Below are 20,832 nucleotides of genomic sequence, written 5' to 3'. Positions count from 1 at the left end.
TTAACTAGAACAGCTATCACTTGTCTTCAGTTGCCCGATGTCTAGCAATGGAAATTTGTGCAATGCAGAACAGCCCAACTCCAGAGCAGTCAGACTCTACAGGACACACGAAACCAGTCTGGGCGTGATTTTGTTAGTTTTTCCTTAAGAGCACATCCCCAATCACCGATTTGAGCCACCACAGAGTTACACCACGTTAGGAACCATACATACCTCCTCCAAAGCCAACATGCAAGTACAGTCAACGTGGAGATTACTTTCCTACGGGAAGCTCCCCATCCACCCAGATATGTAACAACAGTTGGCGTTGTGAAACAATTCCGACATGGGATTTAGTTTATCTCAAATGAGTATGTTTTCTCATCCTTTAAATGTATACATTTACACTGAATATCCAAGTTGAAGACTCACATTTGTAGACTCACATGTGACAAACTTCATTTTATGCATTTTCAGACCCAAAGCTGGATCAAGCTTGAAATTATTGCTATTCTACACATTGCTATCGTCTCTTACAAGCGTTTTTATTTTTAGACATGCTTAAAAGTCACTCTTAAATACTCTATAAGAGCATTCAAGTCACTTTGTACCACTAAAGAAGTTTGTCTATATGACACTGTTGTTGTTGATTTTTTAAGCTCTTGAGAGACAAGAATAACCTGACAACGCCTGAAGCTCAGACCTACCCTAAAATTAGGTAAGAAAATAATTGCGTGAGGAGTAAGAGGCCTTTAAAAGGAATGAAATAGCTTTCAGAAGTGATACGAAAGCAGATGGATATAAGTAGGCATCAACTGTTTAAGCTCACAAAACAGGAAATGAAGGTAGTCAGCACTATCAGGAGACAGAAGAGTGGCAATGAAAGGAATTCAAGTGGGAAATATTTCATTTGAAAGCACAGAATAAAAGCCAAAACATTGCTTAATAGGGAGGAAATTAATAAAAGGACTCGGAAGGGGGATTTAAGTATTGTGCTGTGCAGCTGCACTGAGCACAAAATGCATTCAGGAATATTTATGTTTCTATAACCAGTTATCAAATGATTCCAGTGGTGTTTGTTTCCACCATCCCTCCCAGACTCCAGCGGCTCTATTGTGCACAGTCTCTTATTAAGATTTGCATGAAAACTGGTATTAGAGAATGTATTAAGGAAGAGAAAAGACCAGTCAGATGACAGCGCATGCACAGAGTGCTTTCTCAGCAGTAGTACCTCAAAGCGAAGTATGAATGCTACTCCTCAATTTCTCCAAGTTTTAAAGCAAAGACATCTATCTATAAAGTCTTAATCTAGCCTGATTAGTTACAATAGACAGTTTTCTATCTGTTCAGTTATGAAGTTTTCATACACTGAAGTTATGCTAAAAAAAAGGTAAGGATAGCTCAAAGGATTTAAGCACATGAGAGTTAATTTCAGCAAAATGTAAAATCCAAAACAGATGGTATAGGTGTAAAAAAAAAAAAAAACTAAGAACAGCAGACCCGTTTATTGTAGTAAAGATGAATTAGAAATTAAACCCATTAAAACTGCCATAAACACTTTAAATCAAAGCTGCCTTGTTACAATGCCATTGAACAAAATGCAAAAAAGATGTATTCCAAACATTGTATTCAAAATTTATTTTTAAATAAAAGAAAAAACAAGACAATGATTTTAAATAAACATGGTACATTCTACATATCTGTATATCAACACAACTTTACATTAGCCATTTTTAACTTTTAAAAGTTCTGTTGCAGCATCTTCTACAGTATCTGACAGTGTTGGATTCCATTCCATAATCAACCAGACAATACCCAAATTAAACTATTTCCTTAAGCTTCAGTTTTCTTGACCAAAAATGGCTCTACTAATACAAAAGCACCCGTTAAACAATTATCCCCACTTACATTTTTAAAATGAAGCCTGTTCAGCCTTTTTTGGTTTTCTGTTCCATTGCCTGCATAGAAATCAGCATAATGCTAAGTTGCAAGCTATGCTTCACTTCAACAGCGCAATGAATCGCATCAAACTTCATAAAACAAAGATACAAACATTGTCAGCAAAATTCAACTATGTAGAAACTCTTAAAAACGATGTTTTCGTGGGTCACAACTAGACTAGCTTTCAGTGTGCAACTTTCCTCAGGAAGAGTTTCTTCCTGATTCACATGAAAAGAATGAAGCATGCATCAAAAGCCTTTGTTCATATAGAAATGCCCATTAAAAGAAGTTCCATTGTATCATAAGGCAAAAGAAATATTAAGGTGGATAAAGCATTTTGGCCCAGAGTATGTTTAACACATACATACACATTACGCTAGTGTATAGCATATGACAATTAAGGGATTGGCTCAGTAAGGTGAAAGTATCCATTTTTATAAATACACATCATTATTGCTAATATGCTACACATTATAATCCAACTTTTAAAGCTGCTTTTTTGGCTTTAGCCTTGTAATTAACAGCTCACATTCATGGTGGCAATATTCTATCCCATCTGAAGTAAAGTAGCATAAATACAATTATGAAAACAAAAGGCTTATGCAACATCCCTCTCTAGCTTTGCTGTGTTTTTTGTTTTGCTTTTAATTTAAAAAGTTCAAAGAAAACAAGTCCAGTTCACCACAAATTAGGAAGTCTCACAATGAGGTTGGAAACCAAGCTACAGGGAAGGGGTCAGAAAACAGGGCATGCATTATAATCTAGTCTTTTTAGTCATACCACTGGAATACAAAAGTCCAATTTAAAGGCTAGACTAACAGTAGTAGGCAAAAAGCCAAGAGTAGACTTAGTTTGATACTTAAATTAAGATTACAGTTTTAATCAGTAACAGCAAACTCACTCAGCCCTTTAATATATTCACAATATCTACTGCAATTGAATACTTAATTATGATACTAGTGTAGGTATGTATGTTCACTTTAAAAAGTTATTAAATACCTGCATCATGAAATTACATTCTTAAGACATTGTGTGTAAGAAAATAGCTCATGTGAAATGTTTCTGAAATGTATTTCTGCTCCTTTCCAACCCCTAGTGACCACCCCGCCCCCCCGCAAAAGCATTCACTCACACAAAACACCCCTTATAAAAGGATGGAAATAGTGAAGGGGACCAGCTAGGCTAGTTACAGCACAGTGCTTAACAAGGTTCAAGACCGAACCAGATCAGAGTTGGCCAAAAGATGCTCACAATACATGACTGTCTAATAATTCCTTTCAACGCATTCTATCAAACTCAGTCCACTTTTGGTTCATTGCAATGACAAGTATTTCATATATACACATAAACACAAGACTCCAGCTTTACTTTAGCTTGTTTTTGCAAAGCATTTTTACCTTTCCATTCATTTTGTTCTGCAGCAACTACAAGAGGTAGGCATAAAGCATTTAAGAGCTTCTTTCTCGAGGTCCTATTACTGGTTCAATTTAGTGGGATATGACAGAAATCAGACATACTTTTTCTGTGATTTTACTGTGTGCGGCCTTGTGCAATCCAGCTGGACAATCGCTATGTGACCCCTGGCTTTGCTAGGCCAGCACACCACGGAGTAAGAAGCTGTTCATATCCAGGAGGATATATGTATATTTTTTAATTAGTTTACTGCAGAGCATTCACATAGCAAATAGATGTCAGGACCAATTCTCACCATTTCTATTTGTACATAGGAGCAAGGTACCATTTGGCCAAAACTACAGATGTATTTTCACAGATGCAAGTGCCATGCAAAAATAAATTAAAGAACAGATACCAAAACATACAAGTAATAAAACTACTGAAGGTAGATTTTCTTAAAAGTACTTATATAAACAATTTATAATACTTTTGATCCCCTTTCTCTTTTGACATTCACAGTTACAAAGCTGTGGCTATACATCAAGGATTTCTTCTGCAGTGCCTCCACAACGTAATCTGTAGCGTCCTGTCCTCCAGCTAATAGTGGGGTCCCACAAAGCAGATAGGAAGATATAAATTGTCATGGATTCTCTGATGAACCAAGCTACTGCATAATCAAGTTTTGAAAAGCACAAAGCACCACCCTAGGAACATAAGAACAAATACTTAAACGTACTATTCCAAAGGAATTTTGAAGTAATTAAAACACTTGTGTTACAGATAAATCTACACTACAGCTTACCGGACAGATTTATATTATCAATAGCATACTTTTTAGAATCCAAGAAAGTTTTCCTGTTCAAAATATTACCCATATTAAACGTGCAAAGCTTGACAGAATGACCCACAAGGTTCAAAGAATGACTTCTATGTAGAGCAAAAGGCAAGGAAAAGCATAAACACTTTCTTTTCCCTTGTGAAGCTCTGTAAAATTGTGTTCAAGCAGGCACTAGGTTTTTGCCCCAGACCCCAGAACAGCAGCATCTAGATGAGAGAAGTATACTGCAGTTTCCCAGGAGAGTGAAATTCAAAAAAAAAAAAACCCAAGCTTTTGGCCTCAGAAAAAAAATGGGATTAAAAAGAGTTTAGAGCCTCTGCCTTTTCTGTTCCTTTGAGAATTTCCAGCCACATGCAGAGCTGGAAACCGAGGAGACTTCAGAAGAGGAAGAATAGGCACAAAGCTCTTTTCCTACTCCATGTACGTGTCACACATGGTGAGATGAGGATTCAGAAAGGTGACTGTGAAACCTGGCTGTTGGTGTTCTACAAAATCAACAGCAGAACCAACTTATCTTTCTAGTAATTGCTAAGGCTAAAAAAGAATATTTTTCATAACGAGAGCTATTTGATAAATTCGTATACACAAGTAATTGTGGATCAGATTTAGATGGAATGTGGTCACAGAAAAAATAGTTTAAGGAACTACAGCATTAGAACAGCAAATGCTGTGCTGATTTGTGACATCCTTCTATATTCAAAGTTTTGCTGAGGTGTCACTTCTTCCAGTGATGGAAGAATTTTATTTTTAGAAGACTACATCTGTACGGTTAAGTCCATTATTCGGTATCAAAATAGAGTAAAACTGTAAGTAATTGTATACTTAAAATATACATATAAGCCTCAAGTCATACAAGACAAAAGAACAACTAAGAAAGGAAGAAAACTAACATCCCACAAAGCTGCTGTTCTTGGACTCTCAAAAAAAAAAGCTTAAAAATTCTGGACATGCAGAGGTAGAGCAGACTGGAAACAAATGCAAAAGAGATAAAGGCAAGAGAGAAGCCAACTTTCAGAGCCTATGTAGAGGTAGGTGCACTCAGAAAACAAGATTACGAACAAGCACACTTACACCCTCCTTTCACGCTACTATAACTAAAGTTGGAAGATGGGTAGGGGTAGCGGTATTTGACCTGGTATTTCCTTGACAATGTCAAATATTTTGTCGCTATAATCACATTTATCTTTTTGCTGAAGTAGCTGGCACTAAAAACTTTCATAACCTTTGAAAAAAGTGCTACATACCTGAACACCTCTTAGTTGAATGTAGTCAAATATAAACCATGCCAAGCAGTGACACATGAAAAATACCATTATATCCCATCTGAAGACATGATGAGCTGCCCAACCAATAACTAGACTGGCAACAAAGCACTCTGAGATTGGCTCACAGATTATTGTAGCAGGCAACATATTAATTCGCAGCTTGGCCCACCTAGGAAAAATAAATAAATCAGTTCCAAACTATACACAATTCCTTATGTCTCTTCTACAGGCTCATCAGGTGATGAGCCAACAGGGTCTTTCTCAATGTTAGTTTAATCACACAAAGTACACCTCCAAATTAAGCATGGCAAAAAATCTCCCTTTCAAAGATACTGTGCATAGCATTTAAAAGGTATTAAAGCGTTGTGTGTTGTTTTTTTTTTTTTTTTAAGGTTTCAGTTTTGTTTAAAAAAAAAAAAAAAGTGTTCATATCTCAGTCCTACTTCTGTGGAAAGCCAGCACCTGTCTTTCAACACCAACAAGAAGAGTACTTCAAGCCATGCATTGGAACTTCATCATTCTGGATATTACATCAAATTAGTTTGATAGAAGTTTTGCTCTCATCATTTAAGTTTTCCACATTAGAAGCAAGTAAGAGGTGAGAGGGAGAAGTAAAAATTAAAATTTTACCTGATCATTCTGGACTGAAACTGAGAAATAGAATATGAACCAGAGTTTTGCATTGCAACTTGCGTGGCCATTGCAAATTTCCAGCCCCTGAAAAATAAATTTGTATTAAAAAAAGAGCAAATAAGAAATGCAAAGAGCAATTCTAGAACAAACATCTAAGAATTTTATTAGACTTGGAAGGTTTCTTTGGTATGTATGCCACATTATTATATATAAGCAAAAAAATGAAGCAGATTTTATCAAGTCTCTTGCTTGGAAGGTAGCAAATACCACTTGAATAATATTTACTCCAAGTTCTCTGAAACTTTTTTCCTAAAGAAATAAGACTGCAGTGTGACTTAGTTATTTCTCCAAGAATACATTGACAGGACAAAGCACTTGTAAAACATGTTTGCTGTATACATGTGAAACTGACTCGACAGCCTATACATACAATACGTAATGTAAAAAAAGAATTAAAACCGTACTTAAAGTAATAAGCAATGTCCAGTCATCTTACCGGTCAGCTATAGCTTTGGCCATAAAATAATCTTCTGCAATATATTGTGCAAAAGCTATCAGTCCTCCAGCTTGATCCAAGACATCCTTCCTCATCAAGCATGACATTCCTGTCACACACTTAAAGCCAGTTAAATTGGCTGAAATATACGACCTCGGATGTGAAGTTCCAAAATAAACCTGCAAAAACAAGATAAATAAGACTTTTAAAGATCTACCTGTATTTATGCAAGTACTACCCACAACTTTCTCCCGTAAGTGTTTGGAAGAAAAAAAGAAATCTAGACATGGCCAATTATGATGATCTATTTGGAAAGGTCTTTACCACCCATATAAGAAATCTAACCTATCAACAAAACTGATAAATCTAACAGTGATATGTGCTGTTTTTATAAATCTAAGCTGTTCATTAAATCCATGTATTGAACCACCATATTATATTTGGTATTTAATTTCTAGTTAATAGAGGTTGCTCTCAGGAAGTACATACTAAAATCATACTACCAATCATTAAAATTAATAGATTACTTGGTTATAGAAAAAAGATATGCTGCCTCCTTGTAAACATCAAGTAAATTTCTGCATACATTTTCAAAGAAGCTTACTATATGGTTGTATAGAACCAGTGGAATTTTGTTTATTTAATGTACATGCAAGAAGAAATAGGGAAGATAAAAATTCAGATTGTAAGCAAGTTGTATCTTTGTAAGATCCAATATAGAACCAGCGATTTTCTACAAAAAGACAGTTGGTAGTGAGCATTAGCACCTCCCACTACTTTTTCCCATTGATGGTCTTACTAATACACTAACTCATTCAAGAAGAGCCATGCTGATCTTATAGCATACAGGATATGGGAAGAAAAAGCTCTTCCAGGAATACAGTAGCAAGAGCTGAAACACTGTACTAAGGAGATTAACAGCAATACTAAGGACTTCATGCTATTGCTTCTTGCTCCCTTAAGAAAATCAATTCAGACTTTCCGCTGCAGAAAAAAAGTCACATAAGCTGCTCTCTCTCCACTGAATTTCTCTGCACTTTTGTCTCTCATATTTTTGCCTTTGACTAACATTAGACTCAGGGCCAAAATGCTTCATTCGTGCCAGCTTAGAATAAAAGATAATTGATTAAATTACTTGCCTTGAGACAAAAGGAATAAACAAGAAAACTCAACCTCTTCATTCTACAAAAGAGAACTTACTGAGAATGGAGAGAGGGAAGAATAGGACAGATAACATAAGTGATATGAAGACGTTGGACAGGAATCAACTGTTCACTTTCTCTTCCAAAAGAAGCATTAGGAGACATGAAATACACTACAGGAGAACGAAGTTCAGAGTGAACAAGGTGGTGGTGGTTGTACCTGTGGGACTTCCTGCTACATACAGCTGTAGATGTTGAAAATCTAAATGGACTTAATCGAATGGAAATGGAAAAGTTCTTATAAGAAAACCATTCTTACTAATATATTGAGTATTAGTAAACAGACAAGACTACTTCCTGTTCAGGATCTCTCTCAGCTTTCTGGTATTTTCAGCTGAGCAACTACTATCTGAAAACAGCATATATATCTTGCTTAGGTTCTGTTCTCAAAGGCTCTGCTTATAAGCTAAGCTGTAAATAAGACACTGTATGAAAAGGACTTTTCTGACATACAGCCATTTTTGTATTCCTATTCAAAATGAAAAATAGAATGAATAGCCTTTACTGAGTAAGCAGTGAAGAAGTTTCCAGTTTTAATTAACTTTAAAATAAAATCCTGCACTCCTTCTTGGAATTGCAAACTTAAATACTGAACCAATGTTTAGCGCTGTGGTTGGATTTTCAAACATTTAAACGTTATCCTAGATAGTCTGAAGTGTAACTGCAGCTAAAAACAAATGAAACATCCCTTCGCTTAAAAGCTGCAAAGGGCACTATACAACTTTTAGTCAGCCAGCAGCGTATTAGGGAAAAAAAAATAAAGTATTGCACTGACCTGTTCCAGGGTAGCAGCAAATCCCTGTCTGTCTGCAACATAGGGAAGCCCGTGGACCAGGCCTACTTTCTCAGTCATTTGATTGGCCATATCCGTCAGTGTGTCTGGTGTGACTAAGTGACAAACGAGAAAACAATTCACTGAACAGTTCTGTCATTAGCAGGAGGCTACTCTATAAAAAATATAGTGATTCATTTTATTATGAAGAGCAGGTACACTTCAGTGCGCAGTACTCTGGGGCAACAGTGTCAATAAAATACTAAATATGATTAACATTATTATGATCAACAACAAATAGAATGAAAGCAGTTTGAACTTTCTTTTTAATGGTATTTATACCTTTTAGAGATGAAGCATCTTTATTCTGTGAAAATATTTTTCCAAAATTCTATTTTTAATTTCTATTTCTATCCTCATTTAAAACAATTCCCCACAACTGCTTGCTTACAGGAGTAAGGGCAATACAACTGTCAGCACATTACAACACCCACCTACCTCTGATTCCACTATCACAGATCCATATCAGATCATATTTGGCAACTTCATAGCCAGGCATTAAGTTGTTAATTTTGGGGTTGATGCCAACCTTCTTGCCACCTAAAAAAACATAGACATCATACACAAAATGCATGCTTTTTAGAATCTAGGCTCAATATTCCAAATACTTAGATGTGTTAACTGAAACAGAATAAAGTAACCTTTCAATTTTTTAAGTCCAACTTAATAGAAAGGATTTCAATTTTAAGTGTTCCTTCACTTCCATGTTTTAGCTCTCACTACAATTATGCAGAGGGTTAAAAAGGAAAAGGATTCAAATGCTTCCTCAAAATGGCAGGCTAATAAGGTTAATGACATTGAAAAGACAGTAGAACTAAAAAGCTTGTTACTACATTCTGTAAGGTCAATGTTGTGTGCTACTACTGATCATGATCATTATGCTCTAGGGTAATTTTAGAAAAAAAACAGAACAGGAGCAAAAAAAGTGAGACAACATTTTGCTCCTAACAGATATGATTCAGTTTATTTCATGTCAGAGAAGCATTATAGTTCTGCAGTTAAAACTAGTCTTTAGTTCCAATACACCTTATTCCTTTCCTCTGATATAATCAGAAAGTGAAGAAATAGCCTCACAGTCTCTAAGTTGATGAAAAAGGATTATTGTAGCAACTCAAGCTCAAATACACCCACAACATTAAGTAACTTCCTGCATATTTAGTTCAGCACAGAGATAGGATTTAAATTGATGAATTCCAGATTTAGTAGAAAAAAGCTGGGGGGCGAGGAGGGGCTTGCACAAATGCTTCTTCCTACAGTTTGGTTTTGTTTGTTTTTAAAACAAGGTCTCAAATGGTGAATACAAAATTAATTCTATACTCCTCTCAAACAGATGACTAAGCTACAGAACCAACACTGGCAGAACAAGACAACTGTTTATTGCAGAATACTATATAAGGAGTTGAAGGCCTAAAAAGACTTTTCAAGCGAGAGTCCAACCCCAGAGCTGCAATGCTTACCTATGAACAGCCTAGCATCAACATTTGGGTATTTGCCAAGGAGCTTTTTGCAAACATCAATAGCTGGATCGTCATGATCTTGTACGCAGAGTAGTACTTCATACTAGTAAAAAAAAAAAAAGAAAAACAAAAGTGTACACAAATGCATTTTTTTTTTTTTTTTTTTTTTTACACACACACACACACACACAATACCAGTATAGCTGAGGGAATAAAGCTTAATGGCACACCAAACTGAAAAAATACAGAGCACTGCTATAGAATTGAAAAAAAATAACGGGGTTGTTTTACATTTAAATAAGACTTTTTTAAATGTGCAACCACATGCTTGTGAAAAGAACCCAAGCCCGTGTCCCTATAAGCTGTTGTCGTTAAGAACATTCATTTTCCTGTTATTGGAAAAGTTTTTACTGGGCACAAAACAAGACATTCTGGTACACAAAAAAGGTAACATTTTTTGTTTCACTGCTATTTTTGCTCACATATGAATCTTAAAACTGAGTTTACACTCTATGAAATTACAGTACACAAAATATTTAAAGAAATGATGATACAAGCCATGAAAGCATTAGCTTCCACAGCAGACCGAGCAATCTGTATCTTGTCTTTCTGTCAACATACATTAATTCCCAAAATGCAGTATGTCAGAATTGTGTTAGAATATGATCTTTACCAATAGAGCCTGTAATACTCTGAATGCTTGCATGGCAAAACAAGGAAGGCACTTAAAAATGGAATTCACACAGTCTGGGTTCTTTTTATACCCTTAAGAGAACCCCAGATGATATTAACACAAGCTTTATTGTACACCAAACTGCATCTTCCTTTTCTTTACTTTGTAGATGCATAATGTAGATGTAGATGCACAGAAGATAATCCTTTGAGACCAGTAAATGTGTACCTAAGCACATAATAAAGCTAAGCTCAGGGACATGCATCTTGCCATATGTGTATTTTCCTCATCAACAGAAAAACAGAAAAACTAGCAACTGTTAAAGGAAAAACGTAGCTGTTTCAGCAGTCAATCTACATGCTTATTACATGAACTACAGACACCAGGGTGAAAAAAATTGCATTTTAAGAATCACTCAACCTAATGTTTTGAGACAACTTTACAAGCTGTAAAGGAGATATTTGTTTCTGCATTTGCAAGAGATTCACTAAATGCTCCTTACTTGACATAACCTTCCCCTCTCCCTGGTCAAATGGCTGAAGTATTACAAGATGTTAATAGTGCTCCATAAAAAGAATAACATTCAGAAAATTTAGATCTCTGATCAAGATACCTAGGGACCATTTTTACAGACCAAAAATTAAAAATTCAGCTTAAGAACAATATTGTTGTTGAATCTTATTTACAATTGCTATGCCAAATGAGAAGTTCCAACTACTGATCAGGATGGTTATTTCATTCTCCCTCACACTGTTTTAACACCTACTTGAAGTTTATTTTACGTAATCAAAAATTAACCTGAATCTCAAGAGCTGTCTGAGTTCAGTGAGAACCACCTCTAATGTTTCCATTCAGTAAGAAGTAATGTTTTTACAGTATTGGATGAAATAAATGGAATAAATACATTCTTTCAAGAAAAAAAAAAAAAGAGATAGAGACAAAAATACAGCAATCAAAAGTTCATTCAGAATGTTGTGGAAACTTAAAATCATTAACCACTAAGTGGTAGTTAGTAAGACTTGGTCTAGCACTACAGACTACCAGACAAGCACATTTATGTCTCAGAGTGCAAGCTTAAAGCCTGTTAGCCTAAAGAGTCAGTAATATTTGTTTCCTATTATTTTTACCAGCATAAAAAGTTGAATTTAAAAGGCAAAAGACCTGTCTCATTAAGCAGGCAGGTCCTTCCACTATTATAGAATGGTCCTGACATCTTGAACATCATGAAAATTACCAACTGAAGAAATTAGCGCTTTATTGCTGATTCAATTAAAAAAGCAAAAGAACAATTATTTTTGCTGGTAACTTGTAAAATTAATCTTCCATCCACAGTTGCAATGACATTTCTATATTCACAGTCTGAAAGAAATTCAACGAGATAGAACAAAAAGCTTTGACATGCCAACATTTGTACAGAGAAAAATTCTTTTTCACAGTAAATAGTCTTTGTATGCAGTAACAGATTAAAGAGATACAAGGTATATGACTAAAGCAGAAGAAATACAAAGATGCTTATCTACATAAACATTAGAATCAGATTCATTTGGATATAACAGGAGTGGGGAGATTTCTGCCAAAATTTCAATATGCATAGTAGGTAAAAACAACTGTATTTGTAGTCAAGTGTTCAGGTGCTCATTAAAGTCACAGAACATCTTAAGGTCTTGTTGCAACCCTTCTGCACTGTTTGCAACATTAGCATATACAGAACGCCTCAAGTGTGCTTTAATTTATTTTGGCTACACTTAACCTTTATCGCGCTTTTCAGTAAGTCAAAGGATTCAAACCTGCACACCTCAAGCTTTTCAAAGGCCATGGATGTCATTACAAAAGAACAATCCAATTTTTAGTAAGTTCCAAGTCTTTTGTTGTTTTTTTCTGCTTTTGTTTTTTTGGTTTGTTTGTTTTTTGTTTGTTTGTTGTTGTTTTTTTTAAACCCTACCAGACAGAGCTTTGAACTCACTCCTAAATAGGATACACAACAAAAACTCACTGTACACCTTACCCATGTCTCTGGCCTTCTACACCTGAAGGAACAGTATCAGAAATGGTTTCGAGAAAAACTGAGAAAAAAAGTCCTTATATCTCCTGAGTTCGAAATCTTGATATGTAGTAGGAATAGCATGTTTTCCATACACACTAGCATAAACCAAGTAGCAAAGGATGCAGCGAGCATTTCTCCTTTATGCTGTATGGTCCTTAAAGCAAGGACATACTCTGACACTTATCACTTATATTACTTATCACTAATATTACAAAGTCAAACGGTGTTCAAGAGCAAATGGAAGCTTTTATTAACTATTTATTTTCCAGCAGTGGCTAAGTGGCTTGGAGACTGTGCACCTCAACACTTGTTTATAGGATAATCTCAACACTGAGCAATTCTTAGTTATTAATGTCTAGAGTATGTTTTATTCCCAAGTCTTAGTCATGTTTCTTCATAAGCAGCTTTTTTAAGAGCAATAAGTATTGTCTGGAACACATAAAACATGTAATTATGCATTAGCTGTGGAAGGAAGAACAACTCACTATACAATCAAGTTGAATAGTTTTAGCACAAACAATTGATATCAGTTTAGAAGGCAGAAGAGGAAAGACTGTAAATAGTATACATACTTTGGGATAATCCAGTTCAAAGAAGGTTTCTAAATTGTTGATCAGATTAGGATCCACACCTTTTAACGGCTTGAGAAGTGAAACACCAGGAAGCTTGCTATACGGCTGTTTATCTGTAGCTTTCTTATTTAGGTGAAGACGTCTGTAAGAGAAATAACATACCACCATAAAAGAATGAAGATATGCTAGAGAACTCTACTCAAAATATAATAAACACCAAGAAACTCGGAAGCTAAAACTGCTACAAAACTTGGTTTGTTCAGCATTTTTAGACCTGATGACAGTTGACATGTCAGAGGCAATGTCCAAAGAACTTTAGTGCTGAATAGGTTAAATTCAACCTTGTTCAACTTTTTATATATTTCAGATAAACTTCCAAGCAGTACACATTTTGAACAGTAAAAGTATCACTTTTTGCAATCTAGACAGGAGATGAGATTTTCCTGCCTTTCTACATAGTATGAAGAATTATTGGTATTACAATGGGATAACCAGAAAAACAACTTACTGTAAACAATAGAAAGAAAAAAAAAGTCATGTTATTTTTCCTATACTAAATTATGCAAAACTTAAATCAAGCTGAAAGCACGGGGGAAAACTGATCAGCAGAATCAACAGTTAAACATCTCCGAGAAAAGTATGACTATCAACTGTAGTATAAATATCCTAAAAATTAGATACCAGACTTCGTCAGATGCATGGATAAACTGAGAAAAAATCTAGACTATCACTAATATTTCAGCAATAAATATAAAAAGTAAAATTTAAAACCACGCCACAACTCACTATCATGAATGTTTAATTCTACACTCCTGTGTGAATTAATGCAAAATTAAATTCTGAGTTCTCAGCAGGCCAGAACACAATAAAATTTTAATGAAGTAAATATGTAATCTAAGTAACAGCAAAAAAAAAGTATTTGCTGAAACTTAACATTTGCAAATTACTACAATATCAATCTTTTCAAAATGAGTTCTAATCTACTGTATGCTGCAGTTTTCTCTAAAAACATGCATAGTACTCAGACTGAAATAATATTTTATATTGAAAATTTTTACACTTCAGAATTCACAAGATGCTGCCTAAAAAAGAGAATAGGGTAGTTGTCTACTGAGTGCAATTCATCCTGGTTAAATGGCAAAACAAGAGGTCATGTTCCTAAGCAGCTTGTTCCTGAAGAATGTGCCTGATCAAGGGAAGTTACTGATCTACTAAGAAGCTCCACTAAGAGATTCCAGTAGTTCTTTATAGTTTTTCCTGAAACAGGACAGCAACATCCTCACGTGTTATTTCTTCTGCTTCACCAGCACGCTCCTTTAAACTAGTTTTGCAGCTGGACACCAGAGGCTCAGCACAGAGAGAACCACATGGCCCAGAAGACAGAAAGACAAAGATGATGTCCTCACGCTGTCAGCACTGACACGCTGGGCACTGCAGAGGTGAACCAAAATAGTCTTGCAGAACAATTAACAGAGAAGGGACAGTCAGGCCAAAATAAGGAAAGTAATAGTTTCAACAGTTCAGAAAGCTACCACAATGATTTCCTTGCCAATTTTCACACAAACATAATGTCCTTGTTTGCTGTTAAGTCTGGTATGAAGGGAGAGCAAATAATTCAACTTTGAAAAGGAAGAATAAGAGGTACGTAAGGCAAAAAAACCAAAAAAAATCCATTTTAAATGGACTGTATCAATGCACACATAAGCTTTGCATACCAAGGCAAAATCCTTCAGAAAGGAAGGGAAGAGAAGAGTGAATGGAGAGAGGTAAGGAGAAGAAAAAAAAAAATGAAGAAAGATTTGTGGCAGGACTGTGATGGAGAATAAGCAGCAAGTGACAGAACTGCAGAACCTCGCCAGGCGTCACAGCACAAGCCATGCTGACATGCAGGACCACACAGGTGATTGAATTACATAAAGAAGAGCCTACACATGCTGCGAGTCAGGGAAGCCCTAGAAAACCTGCAAAGGAGGCATGTGGCATTACCAGGATCCATCCAGCTACACAACACCACAGACAGGGAATTTTAACAGACCACAGTTCAGTAGGGTAGCACCGCCTGTAGCTCACCATCCTACAAGTAAGCCGTCAGATCACCCGCTACTTGTGATGCCACACTGAAGCAGCATCATTTTACACCGATACAGACTGTTTGTGGGTTGACATAACCTGAACAAGAATGGAAGCGCTACAGCTGAAAACCTAGCATCACTGGAGAAACTGACCAACCATTACGGGAAATAAATTAAAATACTCAGGGCTAGCATTTAACAGGGTAGACAAAATACTAGGACAAATTAGAACAACATTTTTTAATGCAGATCTATTATTAATGAAGCCACGTGCTACAGGTCATACACAGTACGGTTAAGATGAATTAGTAAGTGAAGTAATATTTTTGAGCACAACCTTGTACTTACGGTGGTTTAGCACTCTCAAGACAGGTCTTGTGATCACAGTGGTCTGTTACCACAGAGCACGTATAGCAGTAAAAACAATAAAGTAAGGCAGCCCCTTCCAAGTTAGTATCACGTATATTATTCTGCATTGAAATTAACCCAGAGCAGCCGCAAAGACACTACTCGGATGTACTTGCTTAATGGATTTTTTCTCTACCCCTGCCTAATGCAGTAAGCTGCAGAAAAGCACTGCTACACCAAGGAATCAGTAACAGCTTTGAACTCCAAAACAGGTGCTGCTAAAGCAATATTTAAGGCACTTTCAGGTCCTGAGTGTGAATGACCAGCAGCCAGGTTACCTGGGCACCTTTCACACTGTCACATTAAATGCATCAGCCTGTGATCCTTAGGTAACAAAGCAGTGAAATTTATTCTACACTCTGAAGCCGGGCGCGGGTTGGGAAAGAGAAAAGCAGCAGGGTGGACCACTTGGTGGGTAAGGAATTGGATTGATGGTCACACGCAAAGGGTTGTGGTCAAGAGCCCAGTGTGGAGATCAGTGAGCAGTGGAGTTCCTCAGGGGCCGGTATTGGGACCGACGTTGCGTGATGTCTTTGCTGGTGACAGGTGCAGTGAGATTGAGCGCACCCTCAGCAAGCCCAACGATCACACCAAGACACGTGGTGCAGCCGACGCGCAGGAGGGAAGGGCTGCCATCCAGAGGGACCTGGGGAGGCCTGAGGTGGGCCTGTGCGAACCTCATGCGGTTCAAGAAGGCCAAGGGCAAGGTGCTGCATCTGGGCTGGGGCAATGCCAAGCACAAACACAGGCGGGGAGGAGAAGGACCTGGGGTTGTCAGTGGATGAGAAGCTGACATTGCTGGCTCATGTTGTGCTTGCAGCCCAGAAAGCCAACCATGTCCTGTGCTGCATCAAAAGCAGTGTGGCCAGCAGGATGAGGGAGGTGATTGTCCCCCTTTACACAGCTCTCGTGGAGCCTGCTTTCAGCTCTGGGGCCCCAGCACAAGAAAGACACAAGAGTGTTAAAATAAGTCCAGAGGAGGGCCGCGAGGATGATCAGAGGGCTGGAGCACCTCTCCTGTGGAGACAGGCTGAGGGAGTCGGGGGTGTTCAGCCTGGAGAAGAGGAGGTGTTCCAGGCCAGGCTGGATGGGGCTTTGGGCAGCCTGGTGTGGTGGGAGGGGTCCCTGCCCATGGCAGGGGGGTGGAATTAGATGGGCTTTGAGGTCCCTTCCAACCCAAATCAGCCTGCAGTTCTGTGGTTCTATCCTATATTATCTAAGGAACATCTGCAAAACTTGCAGAAACTTAGTTCCTCCACATGATAATTAACCCACAGAAGCAACAGTAATCCAGATTTTTTTTCTCTCCGAGGTACTAGTGCTTTGAAAGGCAAAATCCAGGCTACTCAGTTAGCACTGCCCAGGCAGTGCATGATGAATCCTTGCTCACCTGTATCAAGCCAAACCAAACCTTTTCTCCCACCCCCTTAAGGCAAGGAGAATACTCTAGCAAATGCAAAATGCTTGCTAGCATGGACTGCTGGGTCTCTATGGCTATTAAAAGCAGTTGAAAAAAACACAACTCTTTATTCATTTATTTCAGCCTTCCCTCCGCAGCTACTTTGCTTTAACAATTCACTCATTTGGTGCAAAAACATCATTCTTCGCCACAGACTGGCAGCAGATCCTGCAATGCTACAAGCCAGCACTAACAAGGCCTGGGAAGGGCTGGAGACATCCCTTGGAGGCTGTGGTTGCACAGGCAGTTGAGATAGCCTCACAGATCATTACTTTTGGAAGAGGCTGCTTTCCCTGCTTGTAATTCTGAATTCACACAAACACACCCATCCTCTGGTCAGTTTCCATCTTAGTCAGCTGAATCATTTCACACAGGGATTTGTGGAGAGCAAGATCTGCTGTGGAATACCAGATCCAGGCTGAGAGCATGAGAAATAAAAGGGAGATGGTTCCTCTTCTTTTGGAAGCGGAAAGGTAAAAAACAGGAGTTCACCATATTTAAGAACATGGGCATACTACTGTCCACTTGGAGGTCTAATAAACTGTTCATTTTTAGGGTCCTCCCTCGACTGCAGAAGGATTTGAAAACTGCAAAACAGATCCGTAAGCAGAAAACATCACCTGTGGCCACTCCCAACAAGCAAACAGAATTCTTCTTTAAGCAAGAACTGAACACCTGGATCTTTTTCCAGCCTTGTTCCCCTAGACTGCAGTTTCATAAAATAGCTGAACCAGTTTAGGTGTAAGCTACTGCTTAGAAGGCACTCCCTCTCTCCTCATTTTCCCTCTTTTTCTGGGATGTCCTGAGCTTCTCATGGTGGTTCTGACACTTGTCTGATCCCACAGTGACCCAGCTGAGGTACTTAAACCACCATAACTTAAACTGTTATTCCATTCATAATGTCAGCATTTTGTCAATGTAATTTAGCAAGCATACACTCTGAAAGGATGGGCAAGATGATCATGCAGCTTCACTAACAGCAAAGAGAAGGTTCCCCTGGTGTTCCTTCTCTCCCTTGCTTCTGTCAACGCCAGCCAAACGAGATATTGCGCCAGTACTGATGCCCGTGCAACCCTGCTGTGAGCTGCTTCGACTCACTTCAACAGAAAATTAAACCTGAAGTGGGAGGGAAAAAAAAAAAAAAAAACACATGGACTGTTTTCTGCCAAATTAATGTTGGAGTGCCTTAGGGAATGGCACAATAAGCTCCAGAGCGTGTTTGGAAAGGCGGCTGTGAACACGCTGCCAGGATTGCAGGAGAAGGGGAGGAATATGGTCTCCTTCCTCCCCTGGCTTCAGCAGGCTTCCACAAGGGCTGAGGTGCCCATGGAGGGTATGTAGTGCCTCAGGGCCAGAGCGGGACCCATGCCACCAGGAGCACAACCCTCTGGAAGCTTCTCTGGAAGCACGTGCAGGAGTGAGGGTCAGTCCCCTGAAAACTCCTCCACAGCTGGCTGTCACAGAAGTTGTCCTTCACAGCATCCTTTCCCTTGCAGCTTGCTCCCTGTCCTTACTTGCCCGCCAGAAAGGGCTAACCAGTATCAGCTGCTAGGAGAAAACGTCCCTGCCACTCACAAGACACACACAGGGCACGCCACTCTTCTTCCTCGCGTGGCTGCAAGGAAGAGACGTGGCCTCAGAGAAGTGAGGTGGTGGCAGCTCGCACACCCCTGCCTGGCTGCTGGTGGGGACCAGCCCCTCACCGAGGGGACATAGAGTCATCTCCCAGCCTCACATCCCAGGCAGAGGGCACAGGGCCACACGGCCAGCCAGCCCACACGTGCACTGGTCCCAGCTACACAAGTGCCCAGCAAGAGGGAGGTGCAGAAACGCGCTGCCAGGAAGAGGGGGAAACAAGACTTCCGAGAGGAAACCCCAACGTCATGTTTGGTGTGACTGCTACTGTAATAAAATGCACGTCACCCAGCCTTGACAGAGTGCTTGGAGATGGGAGAAGTCCCTTAGGATAAAGTACACTGAAATCGTGATGGGGAGGTGCAGTGAAGGGAGACGGTGTAAAGAACTTGAAACAAGCTCCAAAGCAGTGAGAGTGAAAAGGCTTTCCACACAGACTCACGAAAAACGCAGAATTAAAGGTCTCAAGGAGGAACGGAATGAGGTATAACCTGGGCTGTGATAATTACACTTTTTCAGGAGGTAAATGCTTTCAGAACACAAACGTTAATTTGCTCTTCCTGTTCTGGAAATCAGGAGCTCAATTAGCAGGCAGCGAAGACAAGTATAACCATACAATGCAAAACAATAAAAATCTTATCTAGTGCAATTTAACATTTTTAACTTCAAGCCTTCAAACACAGCTGAAACTGCCTGAGAAGCACTTTCTGAACAGCTTTAACATGTTATCACAAAAGTCACATTTAGCACAGGCAATCCATAAGGTGGTGCAGTCTTTTCAAAGGTGGGGTCTTGGATTTTTATTTATTTTTTAACTCCATGTTTGAAAAAAGCTGAAGCAGAAAAAAAAAAAAACAACAACTTATCTTTTGGAAATAAGTAAGAGCAAACACTTTATACCTCAACTGAGAACCTCTAGCAAACACCCCCTTTTTTAATCTAGAATTTCCTTCCCTACTCCCCTCTCTTATCCCCACGCCCACAAGATAAAAGGGAAACAATCAGGCTCCCATACAATAGGTTGCAGTTAAACATAAGGGGAACCCTTTTACCATCCAAATCCTAGGTCGCGTACAGTTTGCCAAGCTGAACCGACGTGTGCTTAACAAAAGCTCCGCACATTGTCTACGCCGCAGCCATTACTGGATCATAGCAAGCACTAAAATGAACACAGCTCTCCTAGAAGCCTACCTGCAGGCTGCCATCAAAATAGCAACTCATGCCCTGTTTCTGCTTTCCCACACCCTCAGCCGACTGGTGGTTATAAAGCAGTCAGGGCCACAGGATAAATTGGATCAGCCGGCTGATCAAACTGAGAACTATCCCACAGAAAGAGCTCGTTGCTGATCTGAGTCACCCTGTAGCCACATGCTCGCTAAAGGCAGATTAGAATGGCAGAAATGTTTAGAAAGGTGTAGGGGTAGGAGTGGATTTAGATTACCCCTTTGGGCAGCAAATTAAGAGCCAGCGAGGCACGGAAATAGAAGTGCTTTTTGATGCAGACTCCTTGCAACAAGCGATAGGCAGCTTCAGAGAACTGCATCCCCTGTTTTATTTATGAGGGCACCTCCAGCGGATGGCAACAGCTCTGGGCCAGGTGAACCACTCAGCAGTAAGGGCTTAGCACAGAATCGAGTCCCCAAAGCACAGTATGAAAATTTTAAACAAAGCTTTATAAGATTTGCACTGTGAGATAATTCAGTTCGCTTTTCTGACTTATTTTGCAATTCTGTAGGGAGAAAATAGTTCATCACTATTAATTTCATAAGGGACAAGTTTAAATGACAACATCGTTTTCTAAACACTAAATAATGTGCTTCCTACAGACACGTTGCTCCTTACTGCTCCTGTTGTGCCACTCAGCATCATTTTTCATTTTCTTCTCCCCGAAAGCTTCCAAAACTGTTAACTGCAAGTAACAGAATTGTAGT

General features: G+C 38.7%; 1 protein-coding gene across 1 annotated transcript in view; it reads right to left on the bottom strand.

The window, feature by feature from the left end:
• Window positions 1-1,589: 1,589 nt before the first annotated feature.
• UGCG (UDP-glucose ceramide glucosyltransferase) overlaps window positions 1,590-20,832 on the bottom strand; it is a 28,736-nt gene continuing 9,493 nt past the window's right edge. Inside the window, exons 2-9 of the mRNA XM_035564568.1 lie at window positions 13,328-13,469; window positions 10,039-10,141; window positions 9,020-9,121; window positions 8,525-8,637; window positions 6,548-6,726; window positions 6,049-6,135; window positions 5,398-5,587; window positions 1,590-4,019 (exon numbers count right to left, since the gene is read on the bottom strand). Of these exons, the coding sequence (XP_035420461.1) occupies window positions 3,849-4,019; window positions 5,398-5,587; window positions 6,049-6,135; window positions 6,548-6,726; window positions 8,525-8,637; window positions 9,020-9,121; window positions 10,039-10,141; window positions 13,328-13,469 (1,087 nt within the window). The 3' untranslated portion in view covers window positions 1,590-3,848. The remainder of the gene's footprint in view (window positions 4,020-5,397; window positions 5,588-6,048; window positions 6,136-6,547; window positions 6,727-8,524; window positions 8,638-9,019; window positions 9,122-10,038; window positions 10,142-13,327; window positions 13,470-20,832) is intronic.

The sequence above is a fragment of the Cygnus atratus genome, chromosome Z (assembly GCF_013377495.2).
Source record: "Cygnus atratus isolate AKBS03 ecotype Queensland, Australia chromosome Z, CAtr_DNAZoo_HiC_assembly, whole genome shotgun sequence".
Lineage (NCBI taxonomy): Eukaryota > Metazoa > Chordata > Aves > Anseriformes > Anatidae > Cygnus > Cygnus atratus.
This window is presented reverse-complemented; position numbering and strand designations above follow the sequence as displayed.